At 46.1% G+C, this 19,613-nt stretch overlaps 1 protein-coding gene across 1 annotated transcript; it reads right to left on the bottom strand.

The window, feature by feature from the left end:
• Nucleotides 1-18,408: 18,408 nt before the first annotated feature.
• On the bottom strand, nt 18,409-19,380 carry LOC125435474 (C3a anaphylatoxin chemotactic receptor-like). Its single transcript, XM_048501674.1, has one exon. The coding sequence runs from the start codon at nt 19,378-19,380 to the stop codon at nt 18,409-18,411; it is 972 nt and encodes a 323-aa protein (XP_048357631.1).
• Nucleotides 19,381-19,613: the final 233 nt, after the last annotated feature.

Here is a 19,613-nt window from a genome sequence, read left to right as displayed (position 1 = left end):
CATGGATGCCCTTGGCGCCTGACTCCTAATAATATCTCCAGGCCCAAATTTCACACCCTCACCAGCCCATGAAAGTTCACTTAGCATTAAAACCCGGCGGAAGAACTTTTGTAAAAGTGCATCTCAATGATACACTGCAAAAGCAACATTTGAATTCCAAATCAGGAGCGTATCTAGCTGAAATGGCATTTTGTACTCACTTGGCGGGCTTGCTTGGCACAGCAGCGATTCAAACCCAGATCTCCCAGATCCTAGCCCAACACTATAACCTAGTGGTGGCGAACCTTTGGCACTCTAGATGTTATGGACTACAATTCCCATCAGCCCCTGCCAGCATGGCCAATTGGGAATTGTAGTCCATAACATCTGGAGTGCCAAAGGTTCACCACCACGGCTATAACCACTACATCATACTGGCGGTATCCACCAGATCTCTTCCCCGTTCCTCAGTGTTTTACCACCCGTCTGGGACCCTGACTCAGTTCTGTCATTAACACCAGAGCCAATCAGGGACTGGGAACTTTGGGTAACTGCTGATGCTAGAGATGCCAGTTTCCAGGTGGGTCCTGGGGACCACCTGGAATTACAGCTCATCTCCAGACAACAGAGATCAGCTCTCTTGAAGAAAATGGATGCTTTGGAGGGTGGACACTGTGCCATTGTACTCCATGGAAGCCCCTGTCCTCTCCAGGCTCCACCCCCAAATCTCCCAACTTGAATCTGGCAACCCTATCTTCCCAATCCCCACCAATGGTCGGGGGCCCTCCAACCAGAGGGGTAGCTGCAATGAGTACATGTGGGGACATTTGCCCCAAAGGGCCCCCGTTGAATCATGTAAGGGGGGAATCGCCCCACACACTTCCTTCCATGCCCCAGCAGAGGCCCCAGCCACACCCCGCTGGGCCTGGGCATGACATGTGCGCACCACGTGGGCAAGCCTCCAGGGGGCATGGCTGGGGCCTTTGACAGGGCGAGGGGGAAGGAGGACACTCCTCTTTCTCCCCTCGCCCCGGTGGAGGCCCCAGCCATGCCCTGCTAAGTCTGGGCACAACATGTGCATGTCGTGCAGGCAGGCCTCTGGGGCATGGTGTCATGCCCCAACCTCCCAGCAGGCAAGTGGGTGGGGCTTGGGGGTCATGCCCCTTTGCTCTGCCCCCAGCCTCCGTGCTGGCAAAAGCTTCCATGCTTTCAAAAGCCGGCTTGCAAAAGCTCCGGCTGTTGGCCTGCAGGGAGGTGGGGGGCCGAACTTTTGGTGAGCCCCCAAGCCCCGCCTCCTGGTCTCCATGCTTTTAAAAGACAGCTTTCAAAAGTGCTGGCTTTTGCGAGCACGGGGGCAGGGCTTGGGGGCATGGCCTAAACAGAGGTTGAGCGTGGCCCCACCACTACGAGCCCCACCCCCCAGCAAGGGGGGGGGCAGAAACTCAGAATCAGTTCCAGGCTCAATTTTAGCTAACTACGCCACTGCCTACAACTCTTGCTAAGTCCCAACAGTCTCCAGATGATCTACTTCCAAACTCTGTCCTGAGCCGTTAGACGGACTCAGAATGGCTTACTACGGTTAAACAAACATGCTAAAACCAACAATCTCCATACATAGTCTCAGCACCTTAATTTCTACAATAACTCAACCTTCAGGTCAAAGGATTGGTCAAGGGACAGAAGTAGAAATCAGTTGCCAACGTTGCCCATGGCACCTTTGAGCACACGTTACCCATGGCACCTTTGAGTACAACGTTACCCATGGCACCTTCGGCTTACTACCTCAACTTACCTTCACCCACATTCATAAAAGCTGCTAAAACACACACAATCTCTCTTTAACCTCTGTGAAGGATCCACACCAGCTTTGAACTGAAGATGGAACCTTTCCAAGTCAGCCTCCAAACAGTTTCTTTTTGAAAGGCAACAAGCACATTCCTGTTTGCCATTGGCTGATACTCCTGATGACATCACTGATGCCAGCAGCCCAGAATTCCGAAGTCAGAAGATGAGGTCGTCGCTTCCCCAGACCAAGAGCCAAAGATGAAAATCCTGCATAACAAATACTTTTACCGAGTATTAGTAGCGGTTTAGAAGGAATGGGGACTTACGCCAGGGAAATGGTGTAGGAAAAAGGACTCCGAAAGGAGAGCCAGTGTGGTGTAGTGGTTAAGAGCAGTGGACTCTAATCTGGAGAACCGGATTTGATTCCCCAGTCATTTACAGGAGTGGCAGCCTCTTATGTGGTGAACTGGATTTCTTCCCCTGTTCCTCCATATGAGGCCTGCTGAGTGACCTTGGGTAGTCACAGTTCTCTGAAGGTGTCTGTTGTGGGGAGAGGAAGGGAAAGTAGTTTGTAAGCTGCCTTAAGTCTCCTTGCAGTAGAGACGGGTGGGATATTCATTAATTCATTAATTCATTAATTCATTCATCCATTTATATGCCGCCCTCCCCCGAAGGGCTTTGGGCAGTGCACAACATATAAATCAAAGTAGAGCACAGTTTAAAACATAACAAATACAACTATAATAACATATGTATGGCTCTGTAGGATTAAATAGTTACAAACTCTATTAAAGCACAGCATTACAGTATATAATGCCTCGTGTCCGGTAGCTAAAACCCTCCCGAGAGGGGAGTGGTAGATCCCTCAGATGTTATGAGGACCATCCGAGAGGGGAGATCCCCAAAAAGCGGGGGGAGGCGCTCCAATATAAATATAAATCCAAACCCTTCCTCCTGCCTCTCCTCCTCCTCCTTCCACCTGCATCCTTGGCTTATGAGATCAACCACCATGACACTGAGAAACTGGAATTAGATTCTCTGCCATGCGTTTCAGCTGCAAAAGAAGCTATTGCTGGGGAGAATGGGAATGTTTATCAGGGTAGCCTAAATGGGAAGTGGGGTTCGTATGTCTTCCTCTCATTTCCACTCTGGAAATAGTTCCTCCGGGTTGCTTTGAGCCCCAGGAACAAAAAGAAATCAGAATTGCCCTTTTCTCCTCAGTCCCTTCCCAGGGTTCAGAGCAGTCCAGGTTGCCACAGCATGTGTGTGTGTGTGTGTGTGGGGGGGGGGAGTTAACCCCTTTCCTTAGGGCTGTAGCTAGGGTTGCCAACTCCAGTTTGGGAAATGCCTGGAGATTTTTGGGGTGCAACCTGGGGGAGGCAGGGCCTGGGAAGGGGAGGGACCTCAGCAGTATATATTGCCACAAAGTCCACCCTTAAAAGTTGCCATTTTCCCCAGGAGAACCAATTTCTCTGGTCTGGAAATCAGTTATAATTCCAGGAGATCTCCAGGCCTTACCTGGAGGTTAGCAACTGTAACTATAAGCCTGGTCCATTTTGCTCTCCATCACAGCTGGATTCTTTGGCTAAAGTGCACGTCTGGAGGTGCAGTCCTCACTTGTGGATGGGACCTTAGTCGGCCTCTTGAGATAGAAGAAGGAAGTGCTGAGTCCCAACCAACATGGGAGTGTTCTATCCAAATGGAGCTCCAGGCAAGAGACGAGCCAATATGCCTTCCTTGGCATAGCAACCCTGGACTATCTTGGTCATCTCCTGTCCAACTACTGACCACAGCTGACCTTACTTAGCTTTCAAGGCCAGACAAGCTCAGGCTAAGCTAGAACCAGCTCGTAATCTGAGGAAGAACTGCTTTTATTGTTCCTTTTGACCCTCCTTGGGTAGGAATCGTGAAGGAAAGTGGCCCCCAACCATATGCAGAGTGTCTTTTGCTCGCTTGGGTCTCTCAGCCGCAGAGATGCTACTTTGCTGGAGCACGTCTGGATTCCATGAACCCAGTAACAAGTTGGGTCTGCTCGTTAGGGCAGAGCAGAATAACATTTTGAAACAATGGAATGACCCAGGAAGATAAAGCAGGGTGTATTTTTTTGGAACAAACAATGATGCAGAAATGGCTGTAAATGTACTTACCATTTAGATAATAAAATAAAGTTCACAGAACAGCCGAACGAGAGGGAGCAGGGGCTGCAATAATGCTAGAGGCCTCTAGATGGCAGCATCAGCCTGATTCTGATCATAGTCTCCCCATGAGTTTGTAGATTAGATGAGTTTGTAGATTAGAAAGCTTGCTGAGCTGGCGTTTTCTGGGTGAAATTCTATGATTACTCTGACATTTAGAGCAGTTTGAAGCCTTCAAGGGTGGGGAGGAGCAGAAACCACCGGTTAGCGCCTGTGTATGTGTGAGCAGCTGATACCGGATTAAGGGCTGCTAGACTTGATCTGATTGGAGAAAAATCGCATAGGATACCAATCTAGAGGGTGGTTGCCAGGTTTGAGGATAAACTAGCAGGAGACAAAGAGGCTGGGCTGGAGTAGTTATCATCATCAAACGAGGCAACCTGCACCCCATTTTTATGCTCAGAGGCTATTCATGTATACAGTGCTCACCTTGTGGCTGTTGGCTTTACAGTGGGGTTTTTCACACTGTTTTGTAACAAGTGCATAAACGGTCAAAGAGCACCCAAAGGGAATCAAAATATTTTAAAAATTTAAACCACAGCTAAAGGAGCAGCAGTGGCGTAGTGGTTAAGAGCAGGTGTACTGTAATCCTGAGGAATCGGGTTTGATTCCCCGCTCTGCTGCTTGAGCTGTGGAGGCTTATCTGGAGAATTCAGATTAGCCTGTGCACTCCAACACCTTGAGCTAGTCACAGTTCTTCTGAGCTCCCTCAGCCCCACCTACCTTACAGGGTGTTTGTTGTGAAGGGGGAAGGGAAAGCAGTTTGTAAGCCCCTTTGAGTCTCCTTACAGGAGAGAAAAAGGGAATATAAATCCAATTCTTCTTCTTCTTCTTCTTCTTCTTCTTCTTCTTCTTCTTCTTCTTCTTCTTCTTCTTCTTCTTCTTCTTCTTCTTCTTCTTCTTCTTCTTCTTCTTCTTCTTCTTCTTCTTCTTCTTCTTCTTCTTCTTCTTCTTCTTCTTCTTCTTCTTCTTCTTCTTCTTCTTCTTCTTCTTCTTCTTCTTCAAGCAACATCAGGGATCTAGTCTTCCTCCAAGAATTCTTTCTCCAACTTAAGTGTCTCCTCTTCTCAAGATTGGGCTGCCACCTTTCAGGTGTGACTGGAGGTGCTCCTGGAATAATAACTCACCTCTAAAGTACAGGAATCAGTTCCCTGAAGAAAACGACAGCTCTGCAAGGTGGCCTGAATGGTACCACATTCCTGCTGAGCTCTTTTCCCCTCCCCAAACTCTGCCTCCGAATCTCCAGGAATTTCCCACCTGCCAACCTCCAGGTGGACCCCCCATAATAACTAGATGGGGTAGGGTACACCTGAAGGTTAAGCAAATCACCCACAGAACCCAATCTGTACCCAGAGAACCCAGTCTATTCACGAATATCAGTTTTATAACTTTTTTCACAAATGGGCTATCAACTTAATTCAAATTTTCTCAGCAGTTCCGCAGATCAAGACAACTTAAATCAATTTTTTTCTTGTTTGTTTGACACGTCAAGACAACTTCACGTTACACAGTAAAGAAGACCCGACACTCAACAAATATTCTCCAGCAATACAGTTACATTCAGATAATTACAATAAACATTCCAGTCCATTACATTTCACGTATTGTGTCCTTCTCTTATTGGTATCAAACAACGATTTCCACTTGTGTAAAGAATTTAGGGGCAATTAATCTCCGGTAAGGTATTAATTTTGTGGGTACTTCTTTAAAGCCAAATATATAAATAGTCACTCAATATGCTCAATTGACATTTGGAAAAAGCTTTAACAGCCCTTCACAATTCTGGGATGATTGCTTTGCCGTCTAAGAAAAGCCAGCGTCCAGGTGGGATCTGGGAATCCCCCAGAATTATAGTTCTTCTCCAGACGACAGAGATCAGTTCTCCTAGGGGAAAAAAGGATCCATTGGTGGGTGGGAGCAATGGTATCATACCTCACTGAGGTCCTTTCCCACCTTCCCCCAGGCTGCACCTTTCAATCTCCTGGAACTTCTCAATTTGGATCTTGCAATTTTACCCCACATCCCCAGCCGGTGGCCAGGGAAGACCTGACAACTCTGTGGATCACATAGGTCGATTCCACATGGTCAATTTATTGCGTGATACTCATGTGAAAAAACACAGTTTCAGCAAGAACTCCCCACTGCTTAAGTGCTGAACACGGATTCATACCGGTTCTGGCATGCGCTCCCCCTTATCCTGTGTTTTTTCAGAACCTGAACTGAAGTGCACCTTTTCTCCCAATCACGCTTTGAAGCCAGATCAGTGGGGAGAAACGGGACAGACGCGGCTTATTCTTCCCACCCTTTGAAACTTACAGCCAATCAGAGCGCTTTTTTTGTGCTGCGCTGGGCGTGGCTAAGTAGAAACGTAAATAGGAAGCTACGGTACAATGATTTTGATAAATTGTTTATGCGTGGCTCTGTTCGAACATAAAAATGAGAAGACGAATAACATGAATGTTCAATCGGGGCGGAGTAGTGTTCCCATTTCAGCACAATAGCCAATCTAGTGATGTAGCTGCGTGAAGAAAAATATTTTTAAAAAGTTCCTGCCCCAACACAACACAACAGCCAATCAGGACAAGGAAGAACAGACCTACCGAGCAGATCATGTGTTTGTAGGTAGTGTTACATTGCTTGAATCCGCGATAGACATCAAGGTCTTCACTAGACACACGCTGCAGTGGGGAAGGAGAAACCACGATGAAAAGGTGCTGTTTCTTTTGACACCTGGTTGTGTCCGGCTTTAATTTCTCAGTGGGGAAATCACCATAGAGTCAGTACAATCAACAAGTTGGGACATCCAGCAAATAATGAAACAGCATTTGGGCTGAAGAATCAAACAGAAGTTTCAAAAAGGGAACTGAAGCCAAGCATAAGTGTTAGTATGACACATGAAATGATGCAAAATTATACCACAAGCTCCGACCCGCAGCAAACTACATGCAGCTGTACAGACTGCAGTCCCCAATAACTTATGCAAGGGACTTTGTGAAGCCTTTTGTACAGAGCTACCCTGTTGCCTGCATAGAAAAGCCCTCTTTAATCATCCAGTTTTGCATAGTTTGTGGGAAGCCAGGAGAGCGGCAGCTTTCCTGACCTTCTCAGACAGGCCTTTCTGCAAGTTGGGGGCCACCACAGAGAAGGCCTATGCATTGGGAAGTTGTTGATTTTGCCCATGTCAGAGAAGCAAAATAAATATGGTGTGCATCTTGTGCGCAGATCATGGTGATCTGAATGACAGCACCTGTCATCCAGGGTCAGTTGGCAAAGCCTGATGCAACTGAACCAAACCAGTCTGATCCAGTACTGTGACCTTCACAGTGATTGGTCAGTGATTGTATATAATCGGAGCACTATCAGTGTACAGCGTCCGTTAGGGTTTCTTGTTTACCGTGAGGCATGCTGCCGGTTTGTTCCTTGGTTTCACTGTATATAGCTTGCACCTGAAAGTAAAATTCCTTCTTTGAAGTGAAGCTACTGTGTGGTGTGGAGTTATTCTTCTGCTGTGCCAAGCCGTCGTCAACTGCGCTTATCTTACTCTGGTAACGCACCTTTCCGCGGATAAACCGCTTACTCTGTCAGCCCCTTCGAAGGTTAGGCCCTGCAGAAGCCCCACCTCAAATGGGCAAAGCTATCATGGCAGAGCACAGAGAGATAGATGGTCTTGCAGATATGAGGATCCAAGGCCACAAGCTTTCTATGGGACAGCCAATGCTTTAAATTGAGCGTGACGGGTAGCCAGCAGAGTGACTGGAGAATGGGTGTACAGTTATCCCTTCCAGGTTGCTGGAGTTAGGAGCACAGCAGCCTCTTCCACCCCATGATCTAGAAATCTGCGTAAAATTTTTGGATTCTCCCTTCTTGCCAGAGAATAAGTCTGATTTTTAAGATTTTCTATTAACTTTAAAAAGGAAATTGTGTACACTTATGGTGTTAAAAGATAAAATATGTTGATGTTATATTTTTATGCATCTCTGAGTTTCTAAACTTTTTCTGCATTGTCTACGGCTTCCGCAAAGCTCCCCGCAAATTCCCATTTAATGTCTTATGCAGACCCATGATAAATCAAAACCGAAAGCCAGGATTTGGAAGGGATAACTGTAATACGCATGCTGTGTCACGCTTTTGATAATAGGCAAACTCACCTTGAGCGAACTCCACCATTCAAAATGGTGCACAATGGTTACAGCAAAGATCGGGGAACTGGGTTACGGCAGCGACTCTTTCAATATGCCAACCTTCACTGAAACTTTTGCCCTCATTAAAGAGAGGTTGTTAGCAATGGACTATCAACAACTGCAGAGCTTGGCAAATAAATCTTGTTCGCCATCGAATATGTCAATTCCTTTCATGCAGGGATACCCAGCCTATTATATTACAGCGCTCACAAACCCCATACACAGGAGAGCCTATATGCTGGCTAGATTTAACGTCATGCCATTTCCACTACACAGAGGAAGACTTAAAGGTCTTCCAAGCGACAAGAGGTTTTGTCCCTGTAGCATAGGACAACTGGATTCCATCCCACACATTCTCCTGAACTGCTTATTATACCAAGAACTCTGATCCAGTTTGTTATCCCAAGTTATAGACTCCATGATTGATTATACTGAATCGGATAAAGTAGTCATGCTTTTAAATTGTCAGGATTTTCATGTTGCCTGATAGTGGCAAAGTTTTTGTCAGAAGTTTGTAAACGGAATGTATGACAAACGCGGAGTCTTTTACTTTTCACTTTTTAACTGGAATTGTATTTTATACTATCATGTTATATGCCAATAAAGGCTTATTGAAATTGTCAATAGGCAAGCTTCCGCATTCTACACCAACTGGAGCTCCTGAATTGATTTTGAGGGAGGCTGGTGTACAGTGCATTGCAGTAATCTAGTCTCAATGTCACCGTGGCATGGATTTATGTGGTCAGGCCACTTGGGGGGCTAAGATGAGTTGGAAGACACTTTTTTTGTAACTGTGTTAACTTGCTTTCCCAACAATAATGTTAAGTCCAGCACAACCCCAAGGTCCTTAACCACGTCAGCATGGAACAACCCAACCCTGTCAAAAGCGGAGAGAAGAATGTCCTTCAAAACCTCTGCCTTCCAGGGTTTGGGTTCAATTTGTTTATTCTTAGCTATTTAACCACAGCAGCCAAGGAGTAGTTGAGAATCTCTACCACAGCACCAGGAGATTTGGATAAGGATATGACTAGCTGTGTATCTTATGCATAGTGAGGACAGCCAGCCTCCAAACTGCAAATAGTTTGTTCTAAGGCACAGGTGTCCAACTTGCAGCCCTCCAGATGTTATGGACTACAGTTCCCATCATCCCCTGCCAGCATGAGAACTGTAGTCCATAACATCTGGAGGGCCGCAAGTTTGACACCTATGATCTAAGGGCTTTACCTAAAGATTCAAGAGCATGCGGGATGGGATTGTTACAACGGAGTAACGAATTTAAAATAAAGAAGCTCAAAGAAGCTCAAGCCGATACAGAATAAAATCAGAGAGATCTTTATTCGGCCAACTGCGGGCAAGACAATATCAGGGGAGCCACACTTAAAATGGCGGTGTGTTCTCGCTTTTATAGTATTAATGACAAGCTATATCAAAATGGCAGCAAAGAATACACCCCAAAATACCCACATAAATCAATCAATCACACAAAAGGTGGAGATTTCCCCGGTTCCCACAGCCCTTTGGGGCTGTCCAAGATCCTCATTGGAAGATGTCAGTATTTCACTCTTTGATGTTATGTGAATCAAAAACCCTTGTTTCTGCTTATCATTAATGTTTCTAGTTGCCCTATGTTTTAGACAAAGAGCCCAGACTTTCCCATAGGCCTTTTTATTGTCTCAGGAAAACAAAGGGCAACTTTAAGGTGTCTTTTGGGTACAACGGGATCTTGAAAACAGTTCGGCTTGCACTTTTTGTATAACTGTGAACAAAGGGGCATTTTTGGAGCTATTAGGCTAAGCTAGCAGCAGTAAAAGAATAGGTTTAAGGCCTGCATGATTTATTTGGTTAGCAGCATGATGGTTACCATCTCTCCATTATAGGAAAAATAATGGAGGGAGAGAAGAAATAATCTTTCTTATTAAATTCAAAACCCTTTTCTCGCTCTCTGACTTTCTACCACTTGCTCTGACTTTCTCTTTCTTCTGCGCCTACAGGATTGCACCCTTCGAAAACCCACAGAGTAAGTCCCACACTGATGATAACTGATCTCCAATGGCAATTTCTCTGGCCTGGTCCATAAGGAATGATTTGAACCATTTGAATCACCACCACAGTTGCCTACTGTAATAGGAATCGCCGCCCTAAGCCACCATTGGCAAAGGCGGCCTAGGCGCAGAGCGAGCAAGCACACACCTAAAGCTCTTCAGGAGATCCCAATGGCTTATTCTAACTGCCACTTCTGATGGAATGTTGACAGCTCTGTGAGGTGATTTTACTTTTCCCTCTTATAAACTGATTGCTCTTATCGGCTGGACTGGGCACTCTCAAATGACCCCTTGAGGCTTATTAACAAGCAAATAAAGCTGGAACGTTTATTTACAGATTTACAAGAATATAAGTTACAGAGATGGTTAAGCTTTTTCTTTTTCTTTGGCAGGAGTACTTTGGTAGACCTTTTAGTTGTTTCAGACAGTTCTTTGACTCAGTTTCAGTAACACTCCTTTCTACTAAACTTCCCTCACAGGGAAAATCTTTCTTTCACAGATCTAGACAAATACTTAGATCTCCCGACTCCTTTTACTAAAGAAGAGGCACACTGGCAGGGGCGTAACGAGGCAGCCCTGGGCAAACTGTAGCCCTGGGCAAAACCTGAATTGGATGCCCCCCCCCAATGGGCGGCCTCTCCACCATGACCAAATGTTTTTTTTTGCACTTCAGGATTGGTGCTCTGGTGAGGGGTGCATTTTTAGATATTATCAGCACTAACATTTCAGCATATCATCAGGGTGACTGGTCCCTTATAGCAGCCTCCTACAGCAGGAGGTTTGGTTCAAAGAGTCCAGTTATGGACTTCCGCGTGCTTCTTATCTCTCATTGTTTCCAATGGGAGCTAATAGTGAGATGAGGGCTACAGTTTCAGCCCAGCTTTGAGGGCCGTCCATAACTTTGGCCCCCTGAACCAAACTGCACCAAACCTGGTATCATTGTGGCAGTCTCCTGATGAGATCCTTTGAAAGTTTTGAGGTTGTAAGCATTCAGAAATGTGTTCGTAGTTTCAAAATCTCATTGATTACAGGGTAATACAGAAAATTTCATGTAGAACAAAGATCTTAAATTTCAGATGCTTCCTGAAGCCTATGGGCGCATTTTGATGGATGGCTGTTACTGCACTGTACTCAGGGTAACATCTGGAAACCGTTCTCATGGGACTTCCATGTTTGGTACAGTTTGGTTTAGGGGGTCCAAAGTTATGGACCCTCAGCAAGGGGTACCCCATCCCACACTTCACTTGGAAGGAGAAGGGGGATACCCTTTTGAGGGTCCATAACTTTGGACCCCCTGAACCAAACTGCACCAAACCTTGGGGGTGCCATCATGACAGTCTCCAGATGATACCCTGAAATTTTGGTGCTGATACGTCCAGGAATGCGCTCCCTACAAGAACATCCCAAAATTTGCCCAAGAATCTTTGTTCTGCATTGAGTTTTCTGCATTGCTGTCAATGGGGGTTGCAGGCTGTGGGGGGCACATTTCTGAAGTCACAGTCTCAAAACTTTCATGGTCTCATCAGGAGACTGCCCTAATGATACCCCCCAAGTTTGGTGCAGTTTGGTTCAGGGGGGCCAAAGTTATGGACCCTCAAAACTGTAGCCCTCATCTCCTATTACATCCCATTGGAAACAATGGAGGATAGGGGCACCCCCTTTGGGAGTCCATAACTTTGGACTCCCTGAACCAAACCTCACCAAACTTGGGGGGTAGCATGAGGACAGACTCCAGATGATACGCTGAAATTTCGGTGCTGTTAGCCTAAAAAATGCGCCCCTGCAGGCCAAAAATGGAAAACCACTAAAAATACCCAAAAACAAACCCAGCATTTTGATGCCCCCCACAAGGTGATGCCCTGGGCAGCTGCCCACCTTGCCCAATGGGCATTACGCCAGTGCACACTGGGCTTCGCAAAGCAGGCTCTGGGGAATCCCACTCCTGACTCTGTTAATTAAATAACAAACACCTTCAGAGACTTCACTTTCCCATATCTAGAGACCTATAACCAAACCTTCCATGTGTTAATAAGTATTGCTGTCGTATGGATAAATACTTAATTAGCAGAGTTAATGCAATAATGAGGCAGACACAGTTGCTGTACTGAAATGTACATAGTTTACTTACTAACAGGGAAAAAAGAGTAACTTGGAGGAAAACAAGAAACATCTAACTAGCTAGCACCAACCGCCAGCTTACTGCTGAGACTATTACATGGCTACTGCCGAGCAACGGATTGACTGAACTGACCACGTGCAGAGTGCAACACAAAGAACATATATCTAAAGCCTACGTGCAGACCTGCATGCAGCCCACCCAACCAATAGGTATCAATTACCTGGTCACTGACTTCTGACCTCACTAACTAATTAGCATGCAACAATTAACTCCTTCATTACTGGATTGTGTGACTGGCACTTGCCAAATCCCATCAACTGCCTTTGTGATGAGGTTTCCCTTTGGACTTAGGCTCATGTATGACACACAGGTCCTTCACTAAAATTGGCTATATACCGCCTCTTGGGCAACAAAACTCTCTGTCTCTCAGCTCTCTGCCTTTCTCTCCAGTCTCTCCTTTCTGCCTCAGGTACACCCACCCTCTGGCCTTTTATAGAGAGCTGCAGCAGTGTTACCGCAGGTTTGGGGTACAGAATCAGAGGCAAATGAGCCAAACTGACAAAGGAATAAAATTAAAGAAATAATTTTATTCAGACCAATGGGGGGTCCGCTAGAATCAGGAGAGTTGTGCCCAAGTGGGTAACAACCAGGGGTTTATAAAGGGTACAAGCCAGAGTACATCAAAAGAGTAAAAAGACCAATTGGTGCAGCTAGAATTACCTCGTAAGTGTCACAATTAAGTCATCAACATGCAAGGAGATGTTCTTAATGTTCCCAAAACATGCAGAGATTTAGATCCGTAGTTTGACATGATTTAGCACATTTCATACTATTGACATCCTGTTCCTCTGATGTTCCTATTCTCTTATCTAAATGTGCCTTTTATGGCCCTGACTTAAACTAAACAAAAGAAGCTAACTATTGACACTTTTTCTGGAATATCTCAGAACATTGGCGCCAGGGAGGGATTGTTTCTAGGCAGAAGAGAAGAGAATCCCTTTATCATTGGGATTCTTGCAGGGGTCTTTTGATAACACTATGAATTCCATTAGGCCAAATGTTAATGGACCAGGGCAGAAAGCCTACGTGGTTTCTCGCTTAGCAGATTATGGCTGCTGCCATCCAGGGCCTGACTAGGAGGGAAAATATATTGTTCTTTTCTGCGCTTACAGCAGCAGCCAGCCAAATCAGGTGGAGCTCTGTGTTAACTCCTTACATTCCTTATTTTTTTGCTAGAACTGCACTTTAAAATTAACCCTTAATTCAGCAGTGGGTCACACCTACTTTTGCCTCCAGATGCCTTAACAAGATGTCATGGTTCACTGTGTCAAGGGCAGCAGCCATAATCTGTCAAGGGCAGCAGATATAACCAGCAGGAGCAACAGGGAGGCCTGACCTTTGTCTACATTCAGACAAAAGTCATCAAGTAAAGCCAACAGAGCCATCTCAGTCCCAAAGCCCAGTCTGAGACCAGAGTGGAAAGGGTCTGGAGCAGATGGGTTATCCAAGAGGGCCTGTTGCTGTCTCAGTTACTTTGCCTAGGAATGGCAGATAGGACAATAACTATTTCATTTTTCTGTAGGGATTTTTTTAAAAATAGCTAATGGATATCTGACTCTTTGAGTGGCTGAGGGTAGGTACCTTGAGTCAATGATTGATTGATAATCGATGCTAAGGGTTTGTTGATGTGACCCTTACATGATTTCAGCAGCTAGGATGGGTAAGGATCCAGGGCACAAGTAGTGGTCTTCACAGATCCCAGGAGATCAGGGGCTTGGACAGATTTATGGAGGAGAAGTCGATTTATGGCTACCAATCTTGATCCTCCTTGATCTGAGATTGCAAATGCCTTAGCAGACCAGGTGATCGGGAGCAACAGCCGCAGAAGGCCATTGTGTTCACATCCTACGTGTGAGCTCCCAAAGGCACCTGGTGGGCCACTGCGAGTAGCAGAGTGCTGGACTAGATGGACTTTGGTCTGATCCAGCTGGCTTGTTCTTATGTTCTTATGAGATCAACATCCAGTTTTACGTAGTGGAAATACGGATTTTTGAGGGTGTACACCTATGAAAGCTGAAAATATGCAAGATTCCTTGACTACGTATATCAAGGGGATACTGGCGTATCTAGGGTGGGGTAAGCCAGGGTGTATACCCCGGGCACCACTTGCCTGGGTGCACCCCAGCCGCCCCTTTTCAAGTCAGGAGGCAGCTGTGCCTTCTCCTTCAGACTGTGTTTCACCAGCTGCCACTTCCTGTTGCCACTTGCAGAGTCTACCTGCTGTTGAGAAGAACTGATAGACCTGGCCTCCCGCAGCCAAGTATACACATTGTTTTCAAACACTATTGCCAGAGGCCAGGTCTACCAGTTCTTCTTAATGGCAGGTAGACCACCTCTACAGAGAGCTGGACTAACTGTGGGTGACAGCAATGGGTAGACTTGCCCGCTGGAGAGTTGGTCGACTAAAATGGAGATTTGTTGGGTTGGAGGGGGGGAAGGGGCACAATTTCAGTGCTTGCCCTGTGCTCCATTTTCGAAATAACACCCCCTGCAAGGGGATTGCAGGTGCTGTACATACCTATTACATGACAGTCGAGTACCAAACCTTAACACCGAACAAGGCTTGTGAAGAGGCACACTGTTATACGTGAAATGATAGCAGAAAAAGAGGACAAACGGACCCAATGGAGAATATATGTTTTTATTAGATTGTCCAGTCTGTGCATTGTTTGTATAGGCTTTAGAGGATCAAAGAGTGACCTTTAGAGATTGGATCCTTGTTAACACAAATCTCTCTGAGCACAGGCAGCTGAGAAAGGGAAGAGCCAGCTGGTCAAGCTGTGAGCAGTCACGACACCAACCTGTGAATTTTCACATCTCCATCATCCAATTTCATATATGCCTTCATCATGTGCCAACAATGGCCTTCTACTGTCTATATCAGACAAACGTGCAGGTCTCTGTGCGGCAGAATCAATCCACACAAATCAGAAATAAGCAGTAAAGCCATTCAGAAACCAGTGGGGGAACGTTTTAATCTCCCTGGACTTACTATTATAGACCCGAAAGTCCCTGTTCTACAAAACAAACACCCCCCTCCCTCTCCCCCAAAATGAACAAACAACTTCAGTGGGAAAACACAACATGAACGTGCTGAATTAGAACTAATTAAAACACACACACACACACAGAACGCACTATGTGACACAAAGTGGCAAATTTCCTCAGTCACCACAATCTCTAATAGTTCTGCAAGACTCTATTTTGGGAAATTTCCATTGGACGTTTATCACGTGTTTTATCAGACTATAATCTCATGCCAATATCGGAAAGTGTTGTTAGGTCACAGCTGACTTACGGTGACCCCGTAGGGTCTTCAAAGCAAGAGACATTCAGAGGTGGTTTGCCATTGCCTGCCTTTTCCAATATCAGTTACTTTCCCCTTGAACCATTTGCTTATTTGTTCAAACCTCTGACTTATCTCACCATCTAGTATTTGTAACCAGTGCTGGGATCCAAAAATTTTAGTAACAGGTTCCCATGGTGGTGGGATTCAAACTGTGGTGTAGCACCAATGGGGCTGGGCAGGGCACAACGGGGGCAGGGGCGGGCATTCCTGGGCAAGGCTGTGGCAAGGACGCAGCCACTGCGCCGGTCCTTGGGTGGGAAACGAATGCACGCAGAAACAGGCTGCCATGCCTCCTGCTAGACTGCTTCAAGTTCTGCGCGCTACTGCTGAGAGGAGGGGCGTAACTAAGGCAAAAATCACGTGGCAAAATCACCAATTAGTAACCCTCTCTCAGCACACACAAATAATTAGTAACCTACTCTCGGGAACCTGTGAGAACCTGCTGGATCCCACCTCTGCTTGTAACTAAGTAGAAATATGATGGAACTCATATCTAAGCTTTCTACATCAACTCTCCCTAACCCAAAATTTACACTTTTTTGAAGGACTCATAGTCTATTTTTCATCAAGTCATCACATGGCTATCTGAAGAAATGAGCTGCGGCTCATGAAAGCTTATTTGGACATAAATGCGTTTCGTCTTTAAGGTGTTACTGGACAGTCAGCGTGATGCAGTGGTTAAGAGCAGCAGACTCTAACCTTGGGCTAGTCACAGTTCTCACAGAACTCTCTCATCCACATGGAGGTCAGCAATGGCAAACCACCTCCAAACATTTTTGCCTTGAAAACCCTACAGGATCACCATAAGTTGGCTGTGACTTGATGACAAAACAGCTATGATTTGGCAATTTCTGCATAGGCAACTGCCTCTGGTTGAGAGACAGGGTTAGAAGGAATAACAAGAAGCTGGACCATGGGTCTTGGGTATTCCGTAAAGCCATGTATGAGGGGAGTGGGTTTGAGTCTCAGCACACTTTGGGACATAGCACAAATACTCCAAGCAGGTCCCCTGCCTGAATTATTTCTCTAGGACAGCAATGGCAAACCTTTTTGAGACCAAGTGCCCAAATTGCAACGCAAACCCCACTGATTTATTGCAAAGTGCCAACACGGTAATTTAACCTGAATACTGAGGTTTTAGTTTAGAAAAAACGGTTGGCTCCAAGACATGCGTTACTCAGGAGTAAGCTTGGTGGTAGTCGGTGGCTTTGCTTTGAAGCAACCCTGCAACTCTTCCAACGGGTGAGTCACGACTCTAGGAGGGTTTACACAGAAGCAAGCCCCATTGCCAGAATCTGAGCTTACTCCCAGGTAAAGGATCATGCTTTTGTTCTTTGCATGAAAATCTGTGGGGTTTAACAGCACTTAACAGGGTTACCTACACTGCTTCCCTAAAACTACCGTGTTTCCCCGATAATAAGACAGTGTCTTATATTAATTTTTGCTCCCAAAGTTGCGCTATGTCTTATTTTCAGGGGATGTCTTATTTTTCTGTGTTCTGTTCGTCGGGCATGCTTCCAAACAAAAACTTTGCTACGTCTTACTTTCAGGGGATGCCTTATATTTCGCGCTTCAGCAAAACCTCTACTACGTCTTATTTTCTGGGGATGTCTTATATTCGGGGAAACAGGGTAGGTCTTAGGTTTAATGCTAATAATCAAGCCCAGCGGCCCAGGTCAGCCTAGATGTGTGTGTGGGGGGCACTCTGTTTGCGTGTGCCCACAGAGAGGGCTCTGAGTGCCACCTTTGGCACCTGTGCCATAGGTTTGTCATCACTGCTCTAGGAAAAGTATTCATGTTATCTGGATGGACAGATAGAGTGCAACCAAGCAGATAGTTTAAGCTGCCCATTGTGCACTGGCTGAATGGTGCCTGCGGAAGGTGGAGTTTCAGAAGAATGTGACCTGGCTTCTGAATGATGCTCTAGAATTTTCCCCATCTCTGTGGTCTTTACCACAGAGTTTTGGAAGCTCCTAGAATGGCATGGAGGATGTGACATCACTTGCCGGAGCAAGGCTGATGACAGTGTCATCACTTCTGGGGAACAGTCTAGGAATCCCCCCTCCAATCTCTATGCTAAACAAGATAGAGATTAGGGGAAATTCGCATCACATTTGATGCCATTCACCCGGTTTTCCCCCCTACTGCTTAAATTATTGAAGAGGACTGAAAGGGGTGGCAGCAAATAGTAAGTCTTACATAGACTTAGACTATAACCAAATAAATAGACAGCCAGACACTCATCAAGATTTGTCACAAAAATGCGAGCACAGACAAATAGACAGTTCCCTCGTTCAAAGTCTGATCTCCTCAGCATGGTTTTGTTTCTTCATATTGTTTCTCCAGGGGGACTCAGCAGCTTTAGCAAGCTGACTCGAGAATTGTTCAGGACAAAGAGTCACTTCCTTTCCTTTCCACCAAAGTCCCGATTCAGCCCCTGCATGCGCACATACAACTACCTCTGAGAAGTACTGGAAAAGACGGGAATTAGAAGTTTCCAGTATCTTATCCAAAGAGATGGACCTTAACTTACAGCAAACCTTAAGCAGTATGGCCAAAAAATGTCTCAGGGATCAAGAAGCTCATTGGTTAATGATCAAAATGAAGGCCACCAGTTCCTTTGTAAGTTTCTACAGATGTCCACCAAAAGGTAGGAGCCTTGCTTACTTGGCTTCCCTGGTGAGAGCAGACTAGGCTCTTAGGTCTTCTGTTTCAGGCTCCGTGACACCTCAGCCCCTGTGGAGTTTTCATCTTCTTCAGTGAGAGCCCTGCGGAACAGTCCGAGGAAGGAGGCTCGGCGATGGAGACTTCGGATACGGAAATAACCCACCAAGACATAGATCACAGGGTTGATACAGCTGTGGAGGTAGGCCAGAGCATTGGACAGCTTGAGTGCAATGCCCCAGGAGTCCTCAGAGCCCCCCAAAGTGCTGACAAGTGTGACCACATGATGGGGAAGCCAGCAGATGAAGAATAGCGCCACAATGGTGGCCACCAGAGAGAAGGTTCGGTGTGACCCTTCCCAGCGCCGTCGGTGAAGCTTGAAAATCAGAACCAAGTAGGCTGAGAGAATAACGATGAAGGGTACCAAGAACCCCCCAAAGAACCTGCTTAGCCTCAGGGGCAGCTCGGTGGCAATCTTGAGATCTTTCCGGTAGCCACAATACTTTGCTCCGTCTTTTAAAGTGACTTCCCGGACTACCAGATAGGGGACACTGAAGACCAAAGCTAAAATCCAAGCCCCGGCACACAACAGGGCCTGGAAGCGAGGCCCTCGGTGGTTTCGGGCCCAGACAGGTAAGGTGACCAGCAAGCAGCGGTCTACGCTGATGAGAGTGAGGACAAAGACTCCAGTGAAGACTGTGAGGTAGCGTGCAAAGGTGTGAAGCTTGCACAAGGCGTCGCCGAAGGGCCAGCACTTGTACATGACTTCCTGCACCAGGGCGGGGATGCGGCCTAGAGAGAAGAGGAGGTCTGCCACGGCCAGGTTGAGATAGCAGGTTGAAGTAAAATTGTAATGCTTCTTCTTTGTGGCTGTCACCCACACCACAAGCCCATTGCCAATGACGCCCAAGACAAGGATGACGACGTTGGTCACTATGCCAATCCACCTCATGGCTTCTTCTACGCTGGAGGTCCTGCCATTGAGGCAAGCAGTTGAGGTGTTCATGATGCCTGTAAGGAAGAAGAAGCCAACCAGATATTAATACCTGAGCCCTTTGTCCAAACCCGAAACCACCGTGACAGACAAACAAAGAAACAAAAGTACTGAACAGCTATGGCCATTTTCGCACAAACCTTTTAAAATACTTTGAGGCAGGAAATAAAACGTTTCCTCCATGGAGTTACACAACTTCTATACCGTGTCTATTTGGGGATTGCACAATCGGGTATGATACAGCT

The sequence above is a fragment of the Sphaerodactylus townsendi genome, linkage group LG06, assembly GCF_021028975.2.
Source record: "Sphaerodactylus townsendi isolate TG3544 linkage group LG06, MPM_Stown_v2.3, whole genome shotgun sequence".
Classification (NCBI taxonomy): Eukaryota; Metazoa; Chordata; class Lepidosauria; order Squamata; family Sphaerodactylidae; genus Sphaerodactylus; species Sphaerodactylus townsendi.
This window is presented reverse-complemented; position numbering and strand designations above follow the sequence as displayed.